The 17,707-nt window shown below is 42.8% G+C and overlaps 1 protein-coding gene across 23 annotated transcripts in view; it reads right to left on the reverse strand.

Annotated features, from left to right (window-relative positions):
- Positions 1-17,707, reverse strand: part of ELAVL2 (ELAV like RNA binding protein 2) — a 156,611-nt gene that overhangs the window by 45,733 nt on the left and 93,171 nt on the right. For 12 of the 23 annotated variants that reach the window (XM_083593714.1, XM_083593731.1, XM_083593730.1 and 9 more), the window contains 2 exons: positions 13,090-13,180; positions 10,356-10,599 (listed from right to left, as the gene is read on the reverse strand). In XM_083593714.1, coding sequence (XP_083449840.1) covers positions 10,356-10,599; positions 13,090-13,180 — 335 coding nt within the window. Of the gene's footprint in view, positions 1-10,355; positions 10,600-13,089; positions 13,181-17,707 lie in introns of those variants that run through there. The other 11 variants (XM_083593723.1, XM_083593722.1, XM_083593729.1 and 8 more) reach the window with 2 other exon arrangements.

Here is a 17,707-nt window from a genome sequence, read left to right on the forward strand (position 1 = left end):
CTAGAGGAGGAAGGGGGCTGGGCTGAGCTGGCTGAGTGCCATTTTAAGAAGCCCCTCTCCGGAGCCAGCCCTTTCGCACTGCTCGTCTTCCCTCCGCCGTTGCCGCCCTGGTGCTCCTGTGGGCCAGAGAGCGGAGCGGACGAGCTCCCTCTGCCTACCCAAGAGAAGCAGCGGTGGCAGCGGGGAAGGTAAGCACAGCAACTGGGGCTGGGAAGCAGGACTACTTGCCCCTCTTGCCTCTTCTTCCAGCTCCGCCCCCCCCCCCAGTGCCGCTACTCCAGCCCACCACAAGGTCTGAGGGACAGTGGACCAGCCCGTGGCTAAATTTTTTTGCCAACCCCTGAGCTAGGCTAAGTAAAATTAGAATGAGCCTCAGTTGCTCTAATCAAAGTTTTCTGCTATCTCTTCAAAATCAAGAATTATACACCCCCAACTGCACCTTTACTTGAACAAGTGAGAATAATAATAATAATAATAATAATAATAATAATAATAATAATAATAATTTATTTATACCCCACCCATCTGGCTGGGTCCCTACAGCCACTCTGGGCGGCTTCCAACAAAACACTAAAATACACTAACCTATTAAACATTAAAAGCTTCCCTAAACAGGGCTGCCTTTAGATGTCTTCTAAAAGTTTGGTAGTTATTTTTCTCTTTGACAACTGGTGGGAGGGCGTTCCACAGGGCAGGCGCCACTACCGAGAAGGCCCTCTGCCTGGTTCCCTGTAACTTGGCTTCTCGCAGTGAGGGAACCGCCAGAAGGCCCTCGGAGCTGGACCTCAGTGCCCAGGCAGAACGATGGAGGTGGAGACGCTCCTTCAGGTATACTGGTCCAAGAGGAGGAAGTATATTAACTATACAAAAGCTAAAATGTGCAGGTTCAGCTACAGACAGACAAGCCATTTAGAATTACAACAGCCAAGTGTTGATGTTGGCTGGTTGGTTGAACGGACAATTACGGCGCTGTTTGCAATAGGGATGCAGCTCCTATGCTATCTGGGGATCAAGAGAAGACGGCTAGCAACTGCACAAGACAGACTGGCAGATCTTCTTCACACCGTGTTGCCACTGCCAGCCAGAAGATACCGAAGGAACTCTGCCAACTGACACTCAATACGTGGGGGACATGATGAGGCCTCGCGGCTATGAGGCTGTTTTCTCATCTGAAAACCACCCAGTGAAGAAGCCAGAAACCGTTCTGAAGCACAAGCTTTGTGACTTTGTGCAAGAGAGTGAAGAACATAAGGAGGGGGTTCTGGATCAATCCTCCATCCTGGTCTCATCCATGCATTAATCTCATCCAAGTTGGTGGCCCTTACTTGCTCCTTTGGGAGATGACGTGCACTGTGTGAGGAAGGTCTGTTCTCTTGCCTGAACTGAATCATCCAATGCTCAGTGGTTCTCTCTAGCATTAAGAGAGAGGGAGAAAATATTTCTTTCTGTTTAGGGAAGTTTTTAATGACTGAGGTTTTAATGTATTTAATGTATCTTTTGTTGGAAGGCACCCAGTGGCTGCGGAAGCCCAGCCAGATGGGCAGGGTAGAAATAATAAATTATTTTTTATCATCATTATTATTATTATTATTATTCTATCCACTTACTGTTCTACCATAAGTAATTTTAGATACTTCAAGTACACATCCTCTTACCTTTTCTCTAAAGATACTCAAATGCCCTAACCCAGGCACCCCCAAACCCAACCCTCCAGATGTTTTTCGGGACTACAATTCCCATCATCCCTGACCACTGGTCCTGTTAGCTAGGGATGATGGGAGCTGTAGTCCCAAAATGTCTGGAGGGCTGAGTTTGGGGGTGCCTGCCCTAACCTTTCGTGATCCACCCCCTTGATCATTTGGGTGGCATGATGAAGGCATGACGACATCGGAAGCTTTCAAATCAATCCTTCCCACACGCACACCGAAAGCATTCGCCTTTTTCACAGCTGCCAAACACGGGGGATAAACCTTCTTGGAGCTGCCCACTGCCACCCCAAGGTGCCTCGTCTTATACATGGATAGTGAATGGGGTGGACGGGTGAATGGGGTGGCAGATGTGAGCAGGAGCTTGTCAGCGATGATTGTTGGTTGCTTTGGATTGGTTGCTGCTTCTCTAATTGGGTTGGTGATTGGTTTCTGCAGCAAACACTGCTGTGGACTGGCTGTCGCTGCCATGATTGGCGGCTGCTGTTCTGGGACACGCACTATCCGAGCCGTCTTTCCCACAGGGCTTAGTGGTTCGTTGCGCCAGGGCGCCAGCCTCTCAGGGGCGCCCAGCGAGTTGGGGAGCTGCATGGCTTTGCCAGCAGCCTCCCCTTTTCCTGCATGCCCGCCAGCTGCACCCGGTCAACCATATGGCTGGCGGGCGTGCAGCTTGCCTCCCAAGCCTCCGCGGGAGGAAAGCGGTCCCTGCAGAGGCTTAGGATGGAAGCTGCGCCCTGCCGACTCTATGCCTGGCCGCTGCGCAGCTTCCCTCCCAAGCTTCTGCAGGGATTGCTCTCCTGCAGCGGCATGGGGGAAGAGTTGCGCCCCCCCCCCAATGGCTGGCACTGCACAGCTTCCCCCCCTCACTATCTGTGGTAATTTGGGGGCGCTGGGCAGGTATTTGCACCCCGGCGCCACATCTGCTAAAGACGGCCCTGCGCACGATTGCCAGTGGAAAGATTTTCTCAGTCGGGTAAGAGATTTTTTGCTGGGAAGGGTCTGTTTGCGATTGGCTGTCGCTGTGGCAAGTGGGCGATTGTCGGCGGCCGGCGATTGTCAGCGTCAATGCTGCTTGTGAGCGATTTTTGGTAATTCTCCCCCCCCCCCCCGCTGTAAAGCTCTGGGCAATCCTCTGCAGCTCAGACCCCATGCATGTTTATGTGAAAGTAAGATATATACCGTATTTTTCGCTCTATAGGACGCACCTTGTTTTTGAAGGGGAGAACAAACAAAAAAATATCTCCCTCTCTGCTCAGCGGCCCTTCAGCGAAGCGGCAGGAGAAACGGGGCCCCTTCCATTTCTCCTCCTGCTTGGCTGAAGGGGTGCTGTGCAGCTCTCCCTCTCTGCTGAAGCCAGGAGAGTCTTGCTCTCCCGGCTTCAGCAAAAGGCTTCAGCTGCACTCCGGAGGCATTCGCTCCATAGGACGCACAAACATTTCCCCTTAATTTTTGCAGGGAAAAAGTGCGTCCTATAGAGCGAAAAATACGGTATATATTTGCTTCACTGTGCCTCACTTTAGACTTGCTTACAATGAATTGTGTTTGCCATATTGATGCCCATTCACCCGGGGTGGAGAGATCCTTTTAAAACTCTCTTTTAGGTTGAGTCTTGAAGTTTTAAATAAACTATTAAGAAAAAACTAAGGAGCCTGGACCAACTGGCAGTGATCCACTTCTTTGAAAAGTGACTCCCATCCCTGAAACACACCCCTGCTATACAAAGTCCCAAAACCATACAACATGAAGGCTGAATTGTTAACAAATTCCACACATGTGTATGGAAGTGGACAACTGCCAAGAAAGTCTGGCACATTCACATTTGAATTCCAAAGAAGAAACATCTCAAAAATGAGGGGGATTGGGAAAACGAAAGTTGAAAGGAAGTCAAGAAGCAGATCTCTTCAGAATGCATGGGAATTATTCAAAGTCACAATTACAGCTCGGCTAGAATATAACCTCCAATCTGGAAAGGCACCACCAAACCCAAGAGGACTTCAACGTGATTAACAAAAAGAGTCAAGGAATCTATTACAGGGAAAGGTTTCCTTCAGAAAATGGAAGTTGACTTGTTCAAATGAAGAGAATGAAAAGGAATACAGTTTTGGAGGGCATGCACACACACAGCTAGGCAGTCCACAAGGGATGCAAACATAGTAATAATAATCATCATCATCATCATCAAGGAGCATATCGCTAAAGACATGCAACCCACAATAAAACATATTTAAATACAACAAACAAGAAACTGGCTAGAGATGCAGTTGGATGAGGATGGAGTCAAATATGAGCTAAGAGAATGATGAGGAGATTGTAGACTACTTGCTGAAGGTATTGGACAGGTAATAATAATAAAATAATAATAATAATAATAATAATAATAATAATAATAATAAAATTTATACCCCGCCCACCTGGCTGGGTTCCCCCAGCCACTCTGGGCAGCTTCCAGACGAATATTAAAATACAATGATTCATCAAATATTAAAAGCTTCCCTAAACAGGGCTGCCTTCAGATGTCTTTTAAAAGTCTAATAGTTGTTTATTTCCTTGACATCTGATGGGAGGGTGTTAGACAGGGCGGGCGCCACTACTGAGAATGCCCTCTGCCTGGTTCCCTGTAACTTTGCTTCTCGCAGGGAGGGAACCACCAGAAGACCCTGGGAGTTGGACCTCAGTGTCTGGGCAATTCACATACCCTTAACTGAACTTCTGTCAGAAAGAGAGTGTGAGGAACAGATGAAATTAGTGGAAACAGGGATTGTTTTAGGCCTTGTTGACAAAAGAGAAATGAATAAGTCCCTGGTTTTGGATGTGTAGGCATGCACAATGCATTTAATTAGGGAATGAAGCCAATGATTTTTTTTTTAAGGTGAATATTTATCAAACTAAAGAAACTAAAACTGAACTAAACTTTTTTTTTTAATGAAGAACTAAATTTTACTTATGTAATAACATACTGGCTCCTTTTCACTTGCTTGTCATGAAAGCAGTCCCTTAGCCCCATAGATCTCTCTCCACAAAAAGGTGGTGAGTCATGAGACTGACAGGCAGGCAGAAGAAAATGGCTGGAATGGATCTTCTGCTTGATCCACTCCAGATCCAGTCTTTTTCTTCTGCCTGCATCTCTCTCCGTCTGCTTCCTTCCTCTCTTCTGTCTTTGTCTCTCCCATTTCCCTATATGTCAGGACCACTGAGGACGCCGAGTTGCTGCGCCATGCTCTCCACACACACACTGCCATGACCCTTGGTTTTTTGAAATACTAGGGTGTGTCAGGGCCACTGTAAAGCTTTATTGAGAAACAGTCGTAACCGTGCCATGTTTGCTATTCTCTGTGTTGAGTTTTACACCATTTGTGCTCTATAGCAGACATCCGATCAGATTCATCATTTGCATCAGCTCACTGGAAAACCAAGGAGCGTTGTGGGATCTGTAACCAAGAAGGCACTCGGGAGCAATTCTGCTGAACCATTCTGGCATCTTGCAAATATTCACTGTTTAGAAAGTCAAGTCTTTGGAAATCAGATAAAAGTTGTTTTCGAACAATTAAGAGATTTCTTGGGATACTGTGTTTTCCAGACTTCCTTTGGGCATGCGAACTTCTACAGCATCTCAAGGGTGCCACATCAACTACACGTTGTCATGTTATGTGGAAATGCAGCTGTATCATTGCAACTTGCGCAAGCTCCCACCACTGCATTAAACATCATCACGTAAAAGCAACACGATTAGTGTTTCCTCTTTCTGTGCCGAGCGACTAACACGTAAGGGCCAGCCTGTGAATCGTGAATTCACCATGTAAAGTGACCAGGGAATTCCCAGGGAAAGCCTTCACACAAACCCTCAGATCCCATTTCCATAGTCTCATAAAAGAGGCATAAAAATCAAGGTGGCAGCCATCTTCCCCAATTCTTTAGTATTAAGAAGAGATGAAGTGTGGAACAGAATAATCTCAAAGAGGCAGACGGAGACCTAGTTTTCCAATGAGCTAAGCAATACAGCCAGATGGGCAACGTACTACATTACTATTATTATTATTATTATTATTATTATTATTATTATTATTATTATTATTATTCCATTATGTGAGCACACACCTGTACTCTGAAGTAGTATAGCCTAGAGACAGTGCAAAAGTTATGCAAAAGTTAGGCTCAAAGTAAAGTTTATCAAGGGGCAGACTTTGCCCTTCGCCAATTTATCCAATCTTGCTTAATAAAAGCATGGGAACTTGCTATATACAGTGGTACCTCTGGCTACGTACTTAATTCGTTATGGCGGTCCGTTCTTAACCTGAAACTGTTCTTAACCTGAAGCACCACTTTAGCTAATGGGGCCTCCTGCTGCCGCCGGAGCACGATTTCTGTTCTCATCCTGAAACAAAGTTCTTAACCCGAGGTACTATTTTTGGGTTAGTGGAGTAACCCAAGATACCACTGCACTTGTTAATGAAAAATGCGAGCAGTTTACTTCATGCCCTGTGTGCTTGGATATCAGCTCATTCGAATTTCATCAATTAAGGACGCAGCACAATGACAAAAAGGAAGCTTTTATAACACACATTACTGAATGGACTCCATAAAGCTCTGATGAACCTCAGTCATCTTCAGAGTCAAGTTTCAGCGATTCCATGGGATGCAAAGGCATACCATTCCATAGAGGTACAAGTCATTTTATTATGGTCAATTACCAATCTCAAGACAGTGAACACCTATGGCAAAATTTAAAAGCTCGAAAGAGGAAAAAATGATGTAAAATCACATGGACATAAAAGCGGTTCTAGGTGGTCATTATCTGTCAGAAAGGAAACCCTTCTCACCTAGGGCTGTCTTATCGGTCAATATACAGTATTATACTAATCCAGGATGGTACCTGCTGCAATCTCTGACAATAAAGGAATGGGGCCTGCCCAGATCAGTTTGGCATTCTAGGTCGGTCATACGCTGCCTGATGGCTGGTTGAGCCTGACCAAAACCCATTCTGAGCAAATGATCAAGGGGAAAACCCAGAGCTAACATTTCAGTTGTAACTGCCTGAGACCATGCAGATTGAAATTCACCCTTCAGGACAAGGGGAGGTAGCTGAGTAGGAAAGAATGATAATCTTAGCTAATAGTTGAGTATAGACATCCATACTCTGGCCCCCATAGAGGTACAGAAATTGGGATAACGGTTCTGGAAGAGCTGAGCTACTTTGCACACAATATAACGAGACGCAATGCAAATTTAAGTATCTGAAGACGTGTGCATGCACACGAAAGCTTATACCCAGAACAAACTTAGTTGGTCTCTAAGGTGCTACTGGACATTCTCATACATACATATATATATAAATATGTGTGCATATATATATACACACACACACACACATACATATACATATACACACACACACACACACACACACACACACATATGTATACGTATATATATATACACATATACATTACACACACACAAACACACGCACACATGCACATACACACACATCTCTCTCTCTCTCTCTATATATATATCCATAGATAGATAGACAGACAGACAGATAGATGTAGATATAGATATAGATATAGATATAGATATAGATATAGATATAGATATAGATATAGATATATAGATATAGATATAGATTAGATATAGATTAGATATAGATATAGATATAGATATAGATATAGATATAGATAGATATAGATGATATAGATATCTCAAATGTAACAGTAACAGATAAAGGACTTGGAAGTGCCCCTGGGAAACTTGGAGATCAGATTCAGTCTTCCTTGTTTCCAACATTGCCACCAACAGGTTATTTCAGCAAGCGTGAACTAAAGACTACAGTTACAATACAAGACTACAATATGGGGAATTTTCTTTCCAAACATACTTACTTTTGACCACTGTATAACTCGAAGCAAAACATGCAGAAATCCTAGCTGCCTATTTTGTAAATTTTATTTCTGGTAGTTTCTAAACCTGGTCTTTTGGTTTGCTTCACTCTATTACAAATGTTAAAAATAATTATCAGTTGAGGCCCTAATGTCCGCAGCACAGGATTCTGTTAACAGGCTACAAATTTTGACAGATCTCTCCCTAGAGTTTTTCAGTGACCATACCGCAAGTCAGAAATACCTACATCCGCCCTCGCCGTCTCCCTCAACGTTCCGAGAACATAGGACTTCAATCAAAAACAGGCACTCCTCTTGGAAAGATAACAATTTTGCACTACTTCAGATTTGGACATTTCTACATTAGATTGGTGAAGCCCGGAAGAATAAACGGTTGGCACCTGTTTTCAAGCTGACTGGGCATTTTTAGGACAGCTTTCCTGCTAGTAATCCAAAATGAAGAGCTTGCCAAGGATTAAGCTGTGGTTGCCCAACAAGAGGCAGAACAGGAAATTCGCAATTTGCCACAGCAATTCAGAACTGATTTCAGTAAGGGTCTCAAAAGCTACTGAGCTAGTTCAGCCTTTTCCCACCATAGTGGTGCTGCAGGAACTTTCTCAGCCAACGAGCGAGCCCAGCATGCTTTGCTCTGATAAGGACCTCCTCTGCCCCTTCTTCAGACAGAGGAACTGGGCAGGTGGTGGAAGCCAACAGAATGGTACAATCCTTTCCCTTGGCCCTAGAAGAAAGTATTCTCTATGCTCCCCACCTCACTTCAGTGAGGGGCCACTGGTTCTCCACACAGCCTCTTAAACCCAGGCTTATTGCTTTATCCATTGCAGAAACTGTGACTGGACAGGAGTCCCCCTCAAAACTCCTAAGTACAATTTGCTTGAGTTGCAATTCTTGATTTTCAAAAAAAGACACTCTTACATTAGCAAGAGAGCTGGACCATAAAGAAGGCTGATCACCAAAGAATTGATGTTTTTGAATTATGGTGCTGGAGGAGACTCTTGAGAATCCCATGGACTGCAAAAAGATCAAACCTATCCATTCTGAAGGAAATCAGCCCCGAGTGCTCACTGGAAGGACAGATCCTGAAGCTGAGGCTCCAAGACTCTGGCCACCTCATGAGAAGACCCTGATGTTGGGAAAGATGGAGGGCACAAGGAGAAGGGGACGACAGAGGACGAGATGGTTAGACAGTGTTCTCAAAGCTACCAGCATGAGTTTGACCAACTGCGGGAGGCAGAGGAAGACAGGAGTGCCAGGCGTGCTCTGGTCCATGGGGTCACAAAAAGTTGGAAACGACTAAACAACAACATTATCAATTGCAAGCAGTGAATATGCAGTTGGGGAGCAGAACCGAGACTTAGCAAGGACCACACACTTTCCATCCCCTTCCATAAAGTGCATTAAGCCAAACCATGCCCACCTCCCCCCCCCCCCAAAAAAAAAACCTTAAGTGGCTAACTTTTTATATACTGCTTATTACTCAACCCAACTTTCCAGCTGCAAGTGCAATTCATTTCAAGCACTGGCTAGTCACAACAACTAAGCTTCCTTGCTGCCTTTTTTGGCCCGAAAGCTCAGGAGAGATTCCAAGATCCAAGTGTCAATATGGCAGCCAACTCTGGAACAGGGTGATGAATGGGAACAAAGAGGGGGAAAGATGGCAGGCAATACTGGGAAGCTGCCAAGAGAATAATGCAAATGCAGAACCTTGAGACAAAGTCGAGGGGTCAGGACTTTGTCAAACTATTAGCACATGAACAAACTTCGGTTTCACAGCCAAGGGTGACCCATAATGAACTGGAAAACTACAGGATGGATTCAGTGCCTTGAAGTCGATGGACTTTGCTGCACTTGAGATAGACCTGCAAATCCTTCATGTTATGTACCGTATTTTTCCATGTATAAAAGGCCCCCATGTATAAGACAAACCCTATTATTTGAGCCAAAAATTAACTGCAACATTCCATGTATGAGACGACACCTAATTTTAAACTTTAAAAAAACTGGGGGAAATACAGTCTTATACACAGAAAAATACAGTATTTCACATGGTCTACTTCTGTGAGCAGAAAACAGCTGGGGGTGTTTAGTACCACGTGGCTTCCTCAACTGGGACTAAAATACTGATTCCTGTTCCTTACAGTTCACTGGGCATCTGTACCTGTAAACTGTATGGACGTTTTCTGACCCTAAATTCCACTTTTATTTAAGACCTTTATTTTACTAACCCAAAAGTGGCACCGTTGGGTTTCTTAAAGGAAAATTATTTTCAGCTCCGCATTGCTAGCTTTGCGCTCTGCACTGGTTGTGAAGGATCAAGGGATATAAGGCCAATTTTAAAAGTTTCCCGAAGCGTCCACACATGATTCATTTGATCTTTTTCTCAGAACATTTAAGGTGAATTGCAAAGGTCAGCTTCACTTTCTGGTGTTTTCCCGTCACCCTCGCCCCATGACAACAATTAAGCTACAAGCAGACAGTATTAAAATCTGTCAAGACCTCATTTTTCTGTAGTGAAAACCAAGAATTGCTAAGAAGATGAACATGCATGTTGCCTTGGCGACAAAATATTGCTCTCCAAAAGCCTTTGCAAACTATTCTTTGATATTAAGCTTTCTATTTCTCACATTACAGATGAGATAAAACACCATGTTCCCCACCACCACCCTTGAAATTCAGAAGTAATGCAATTCAGACTCCTGTTTAAGCAGTAACATGTACGTGTCGGTGCATATGCAAAAACCTAGTGCTTACGTACCTGTTATTTTGTCTCTTACAAGTTTGCAGGATTCTATCTCGCCAATGCTCCCGAACAGACTTTTGAGCTCCTCCTGTGTCATATTCTGAGGAAGATAGTTGACTATTAAATTGGTTTTGCTGTCCTCTGTGTTTCCAGAGTCAACTGGTGATGAGCAGTTGTTGTTTATGGTAGTAGGACCATTGGCTGTGTTATTGCAAGTTGGCCCATTAGACAGTTGTGTTTCCATGGCAGCAATTACCTGCTAAAAACAGAGAAAATGGGAACTGTCAGAATTCATATTTCAGAATCTATTAGCGATTCTAGCCAAGAATTTAAAGCTTTGTCACTATAAAACAGTGCCCAGCTGTCAGGTCTGCAATAATGGTCTTAACAATAAAATGAAATAGTTTTAATTATCTAGCAATAAAATCCATTTAGAAGTTTTTTTTAAAACAACAACAACAACAAAGGTTCTACTGAAAGATTTTATAAGTTAGGGCTGGGGGGGGGAATCCCATGAGCTTTAACTGACAGCAAGGGATTAGAAATATTTCCCCCCCCCCTAAGCCAGTGCTGTTATTTCAGTAAATCCTAAGATTTAACTGTGCAAATACAAAATTCAGATGAAGCCCCAGAGTTGTTCAGCTAAGGAAAACACAAACTAGAAATTTCAATGGTGATTGCAAAAGCTAAATTAACAATGGCAATCAATGGCAGACTTTACGAAAGGCATTACTAGAAGCAATGTACTGTTTTGGTTACTTTTGCAGTATTGAAGAGATTTGGCCGCATTGGTCACAATGCTGGCAAAATACGAATTTCTGTTCCAAAATGTTGCATTTAAGTGGGCGTTTGCCTTCTGACATAAGCCCTTTTTTGCCGGTGACTCTAAGATAGGAAAAGGTGTACCCATCAATTATTACGCAAGTATTTTGACATCGCCTGCTCTTCCCAATGTTCCCAGAGATCTTTGTATCTATGCTTCTAGTTAAACTGGACTAACCTCAAATATTGTCCACCAGAAGAACTGGGGTTGCTCATATAAGATATGACTATTCTAAATGTGTGTACTCATTTCAATGTAAGGTTTGCTACTGCTTGGCCATCGTTGGGTACTGCTGACATCTTACAGCTCAGAGGTTTCAATCAAATCTGATGAATTTCATCAATTTAAAGAATTTCAATTAATTTTTCCCCAATACAAAACACAAACCCTATTTCAACTTGCACCAGTAAAACTGTTCTCTACCCTAAAGCTCCACAAAGGAACCTCCAGCTTAGAGTCAGCAATTTGCCTTTTGGCAAAACATGCCTTTTTTCTGCCTTTGGGAAGCTCAAGAAGACTTACAATTGTATATTGACAATAATGGGAATAAGCCTGTATTTACATTAATTGCACATATTTTGCGAAAGGATGAGAGGATTATGGATTAACCCAGGAGATAACTGGGTTCCAGGAAAAAAAGAGAGAAAATCTCTTCAGTGTGTATTTTTAAAGAACCACATCTTCTGGATAAGCAATCCTTTCACTTCAACCAAGATAAACTCTACACAAAAGACTCTAAGCAAAACTAAACTGCCTATGCACAAAATGACCAAGAACACCTTAAGCAAGTCACTGTTCAAATATTCCAGCTATACCTGCCAGAAGTTGAATAACTTGGGCCAAAACATTGTTCTTTCTAAAAATAAATATGTTTTTTAAGCAAAACAATTTTTAAAAGGCTTCTTCAAACAAAAAAACAACCACCACGGTATCATCATATAGCTGCATATTGTATTTTCATATTCAGACAGCAAGAGTGAAATCCTAGACCATCATTCAAATGAACAGATTCAGGAGTCTGGATTCCTTGGAACAGCTCGATCGTTAGATAATGAGATTTTAATCTGAGGGCTGTGGGTTTGAGCCCCACGTGGGGCAAAAGGTTCCTGAATTGCAGCGGGCTGGACTAGATGACCCTAGTGGTCCCTTTATGATTCTATGTTCTGTAATTATGTCTCAGCTACAAGACCATCTGCGCTGTTCCAAATAAAGCAATGCTATTAAACAGGGCTTTTTTGCCAGAGCTCACCGCAGCACCTCTCAGGTGAGCGCCATTGGCATTCTAAGAGAACAAGGGAGAAGTTCATGGTGAGATCCATCACTTTTTCTAGAAAAATACACTGCTAATAAATCTGTATTTTAACACATAGTTCCTATCCCACTGAAGGTGTCAGAACAAAAACTTAGCTGTCACCTGATACAGATCAGGCTTTTCAACAGTTCCTAATATATATATATTTTTCCTCTCTTTTTCTTTTTTTTTACCGGCCAAAGTAATTTGAATGGAATTCTATTAATTTCATCAGTAACCAAAAAAATACACAACATTAATAATTTTCCCCCCCTCCAAAGTTACTGTTATTCAGCATTCAGACCATACCAAATAAAAGCTTTAATGCAAGCTTTGCTCTTTTGAAATCAAATGTTGACTTGGGTGTTCAACTCCAGTATACTATGAGGAAAGTCGGGGGGACGTTATTCGAGGAAGTCACTTGTATATTTTACAAGTTCAGAGGATGCCCTGAGAGTCCCCCGTCCCCCAAAACCAGGGATACAGACTGATTCCTGCACCAAAACTTAAAAGAGAAGGTGTGGTATATGCAGAGGTGTTCCGAATATAATTTGAAGGGTTTGGTATGGCCTCAGCACTACTTTTTAACATGTCGAAAATTATCCTACAGAATTTAATAAAAAAATCCCACAGACCCCAGTCCAAGGCTCTGCTGCCCACGAACCACTTCTAAGCAGAGAAGCCACATCACACAGTCTGACTGCCATGTTAGTTTGGAGTTGCCGGCTGCAATATGGACACAAAAAGTACCGTATGTTAGATTAGCAAAAGATAATGCAACAAATCAGTTTGTACAAATTTACCGTTAATTGTCTTTATTATTCCCAGCACGTCCATGCAGTGTGGCTTAATAGAATTTTCAGGCAATTCCAATCTAATCTTTTTCAAATTCGTTTAATGTGCCGCTGCCGTTGCTTTGCATGAATTAAGACACTTTTTTTAGAAGCTTGGTTTTTTTTTAAAAAAAAAAGGTGGCACAAGCTAGCTTCGTTTGCACCCAAGCCTTAAACCCAGTGCTTCCCCCCCAAAAAAAATTAGGGGTGCTCTCATTTTGACTCAAGAAAACCACCATTTTATAGTTCAAATTGGGAAAAATAAATACAGTAAATTGGACAAAAGTACAAAGATTCATAAAATGTTTAGGGGTATGCGTACCCCTGTGTACCCCCCAGAAAAAAGCACTGCTTAAATGTATAATAAATGCATGTGTTGTAGACAAGTGTCTACGATGAGCACATTGGGGCAGGCAGGGAGAGGGAATTAAATGCTTAATGGAGACAGGTAGAATGAGAAAATGTAGTAGCTGAATTGTGTGTCCATGGGCTATTTTATACATATTGCCCTTAATAAAAGCCTTCTAAATTACATATCAGTTGCCGTCTAGCTCTGTTAGAATCCACCCTGTTCATAAATAATATCCTTAGTAGGATATAAGTAGCTTTGTTCAATTTGATGTCGTAATAGCACCCTCATTCAGTGTGTTATTTATTGGGAAGCATTAGTGAGAGCTGAAAAGCATTACAGAGATGGAACAACAGAGCCACTATAAAGAAATGGTCTTCAATAATGCGTTGTTCCCAGGCACACAGAGAAATTAAGTTAGGCCCCATGCAAATTGTAAACCTGCCAGGATTCAAAATTTTGCAAAACTAGGCAGTGACAAATACTGCTAATGTGTCGTTTACAACAGATTACAGCTTTCTGAACTTGGGTCAGCGCTGGCAGGATAGTCAAGGCAGGAAAGAAGTAATTTTTTAAAAGACAGAACGATGAATACACAAAGCTATCTTTGCTAACTCTTCCAAGCTGGATTCATTTGCCAAAATACGATTGTATGCCAATCTGTCCTGTTAAAACATAGATACATGTATGTAAACACAGCATCCGGGGGAGGGGGACTGCCTTTTGGAGCCAATTCATTCTTCGGGGCAATTATTTTTGGCTTTCAATCACACACAGGCCAAACTGAAGAGCTTAGCTCGGTCTTGCAAAGAGAGATCCACAAAAATTCCTAGTGAACGGGAAAGGAGTTACTGAAGATCACAGCTTTTGTTAGGTTATTTGTAGCACAACAAGAGCTTGAAATAAAATATTATCTTCAAATTTACAAAAAAAGAGGGGGGAATCCCACTTTATCACATACACAATGCAAGTGCTACAGACAACCATGTACGTGGCAGATTTAAACTTTCATATTGCAGGCACTATTTGGTCAAAAGTTCAAAATCGTTAAGATTAAAATGCAGCCGTTGCAAAAATAAGTATATTAACAGTCAACTAGCTCAATGGATTGCTTGCAAATTCTGCACCACTACGTATATAGCCTCAATTAAGTGGTAAGGCACCTAAGCTGTAGAATTTTCTCTATCCACTGCAAAAAGCACACACTCTGCTATAAAACAGTGAATCCTCCAAGGACAGAATTATCAAGTTACAAGTTGAATATGAATGAGATAAGCTGGGAAAAATTCAACACGAGATGGAACACATACTGAACAGGAATGACATTTATTAGCTGTTCATGTAATACCTTGACAAACCTGATAAAAGCAGTGGTACAGGATACATTTAGTGTCATGTCATTGTACACATTCGCTAGAAGACACATCACACTTCACTATATCATAAAATAAAATAAAAAATCTCCTACATTCTTCCAAAGGAATAAAAGATGTCAGTAGCTTCAGTGGTACTATGAGCTTTTAATACAATGGTAAGCAAGACGAAAAGGCTGTGCTCTTTCTGAGCCAAGCCAGAAGATGATGGTTGCTTAGAACTATATCCAGACCTTCAACAGGGGAAGGCAGGCTACACAACCAGTGTTGGAAACTCAGCTATATAAGCCAGGCGCCAAACGGCTCATTAAACCAGGGTTACAGCTGCCAAACCAGAATGTCTAGTGGACATTTTGGGACTGGATGGCTCAAAAGTCGTATTTTTCAATACAACAGTTTGGGTTCCTGAAATTCGTTCCGATTGTGCAGGTAAAATATAACAGATGGAATTCTACAGGATGTGTTGCTAGTGTGTGAAAACAACCGTCAAGATCCAAAGATCTCCAGAAGGTGGAGACGTCAAGGTGCCGTCCTGGCACCTGGGCATCTACCTTCACTTGGTCACAAGTGGCCGATAATCAGGTGCAAAATGCGCCTGGTGATATTGTTGTACACAACCAGTCTTTCCTTTCCCCTGAAGCCCACACCTCAAATAGCCTTTCCGGAGGGCAGCAGGAGACCTATCAATTGTTTCCCGCAATATTTGCAATGGCAAGGGTACCAATACAAAATATTTGGCAAAGAAATAGGATGTCCTGAAACCGACTACCTCTATCTCTGTGTTCTTGCTACTGTGCCCTGTAATATGCAAGGTGTGAGATAGCGTGTTCTCCATCATTGAGAGCACGTGTTGTGGTGGGGTCTATCATCCCACTGTTGCTGGGCAGGTGAAGGTAGTTGGCCACTGCTGCAATTGGGCTCCTCTTGTCGTTGGGGAGAAGTTGATGTTGCCATTTTGTGAATGACAGTCAGAACTCTTAAATTCCCTGCGCACAGCGTTGAGCTTCCTCTTTTTGCTGCGGGCATCGGATCACCCGCCCTCCCTCCTTATATTTAGGGTTGTTTGTATTGACCTTCCTATGCCTGTCATGGGGTCGTCTGCTTTTGGGGCAGGGGCCTGGTAGGAATTTTGTCCATTTGGTTGATTGGCTGGTGCCATTTGGTTTTTTCCTACTGCGTAGAAAATCGTCACAACTTGTAAGGTTGTGGTTAGGCATTGATTAATTTTTGGTTGGTGGAGGGGATGTGGTTGGCTGTGCCTGCCCCTCCAGTGCTGCTGCTGCAAGGGTATTCCGTTAAAGGAATCCTGGGGTTCGCCATGCTTTTGTCCGAACCCCTGTCAAGGGGCTAGGGCCACGCAAGAGCCCCTGGGAGCATGCGGGGAGAGGTGAGGCCCTGGCACCCAGCTCCATTCTCTCCCCAAATGTCAGTCTGCCCCGTGCGGGGTCAGATAGTCCCAACCAATGCCTAAACAACCACTCACATTTTTTGTATTTTAATAAAGTTGTGGCCAAAATTATGCCAAAAACCTTAAACAAAAATTCTGTGTGAATTGGTGTTTTATTGGGGTGGCTTGGGGACCTCGACACGCAAATCTTTCTCACTATTAAGACAACACAGAGCTCCTTCAAAGGAAACCACTCCTCTATAAATTGCCACGGAAATTTCCCAAGAATAAGGGGAAGTGGAAATGAAAAACTTCAAGAGAACTATTGTACATACTCTTAATGTGCACAGAAGCAACACGGGCCATTTAAGATTAAAGGGAAATTGTCTCAAGAATTAACTGCAGCCTTTGGAAGAATCCCTCTTCTAACATCACAAAAACACCCTCTCGATTGGAATTCAAAACAAGCGATTAATGTACAGAGATTTGAGGTTTGTATGGAAGCACAGTGGACATGGCAGAGACAAGCAAGTCATTGGAAGGAGGACAGCAGACACTCCAAGCACCACTCTGGTCAGCGACCGAAATAAATCGATTTAACAAGAACACTGGAAACTTTTAGGATGTGTTCCAACTCTAGGAACAAGTAATGGTGTGTTCTTGAATCAGCACCACCATTGCTCACACACAGAAAAATGTCCTACCTTGACATTTAAGAAACAAAGTGAATCGCCTTTTAGCGATACGAAATCGGCAGGTTATGGCAAGCGACGATAAATGCAACATTAGGCCCACGGTAGAAATACACAACACTCACAACAGGACTGGCAAATCCCACATTCTTCCAGTATTATTTAAGCCAAGGAATGAGCCTATGTTTATCCCCATTTCTGCCAGTGGAAGCCCATGAAGGGGCACTGTGAAAAATAGGGATAAACATGGGCTCATTGAAGGCAGAGGGGAAGAAAACATTTTGCTAGGCCCGTGACCAGTGTGGTACATAACGAAATTTCAGTTTTGTTTCGTATTTACGCAAGATAACGGAGGTTGTCTGCACAAATTCAACATGCCCAATTATCATTAGACTTTAGCTACCTCAACACAAAATTTTAAGTATCAGCTGCACGCAACCCAGACATAAAAACGAAAGTCGAAATAAAAGTTCTCACTAGGACAGTCAGCCTATTTTTAGATTGCTTGCATTTTGCATACCTTTTAACACCCCCCACGCCCCCATTTTAAGTACCTGCATATCCATGGGCAGAAACGGAACAATAATGTAAATTCAAGCTAAGAGTATAAGCTAATTAT

This window comes from Podarcis filfolensis, assembly GCF_964270895.1.
Source record: "Podarcis filfolensis genome assembly, chromosome: 17".
Classification (NCBI taxonomy): Eukaryota; Metazoa; Chordata; class Lepidosauria; order Squamata; family Lacertidae; genus Podarcis; species Podarcis filfolensis.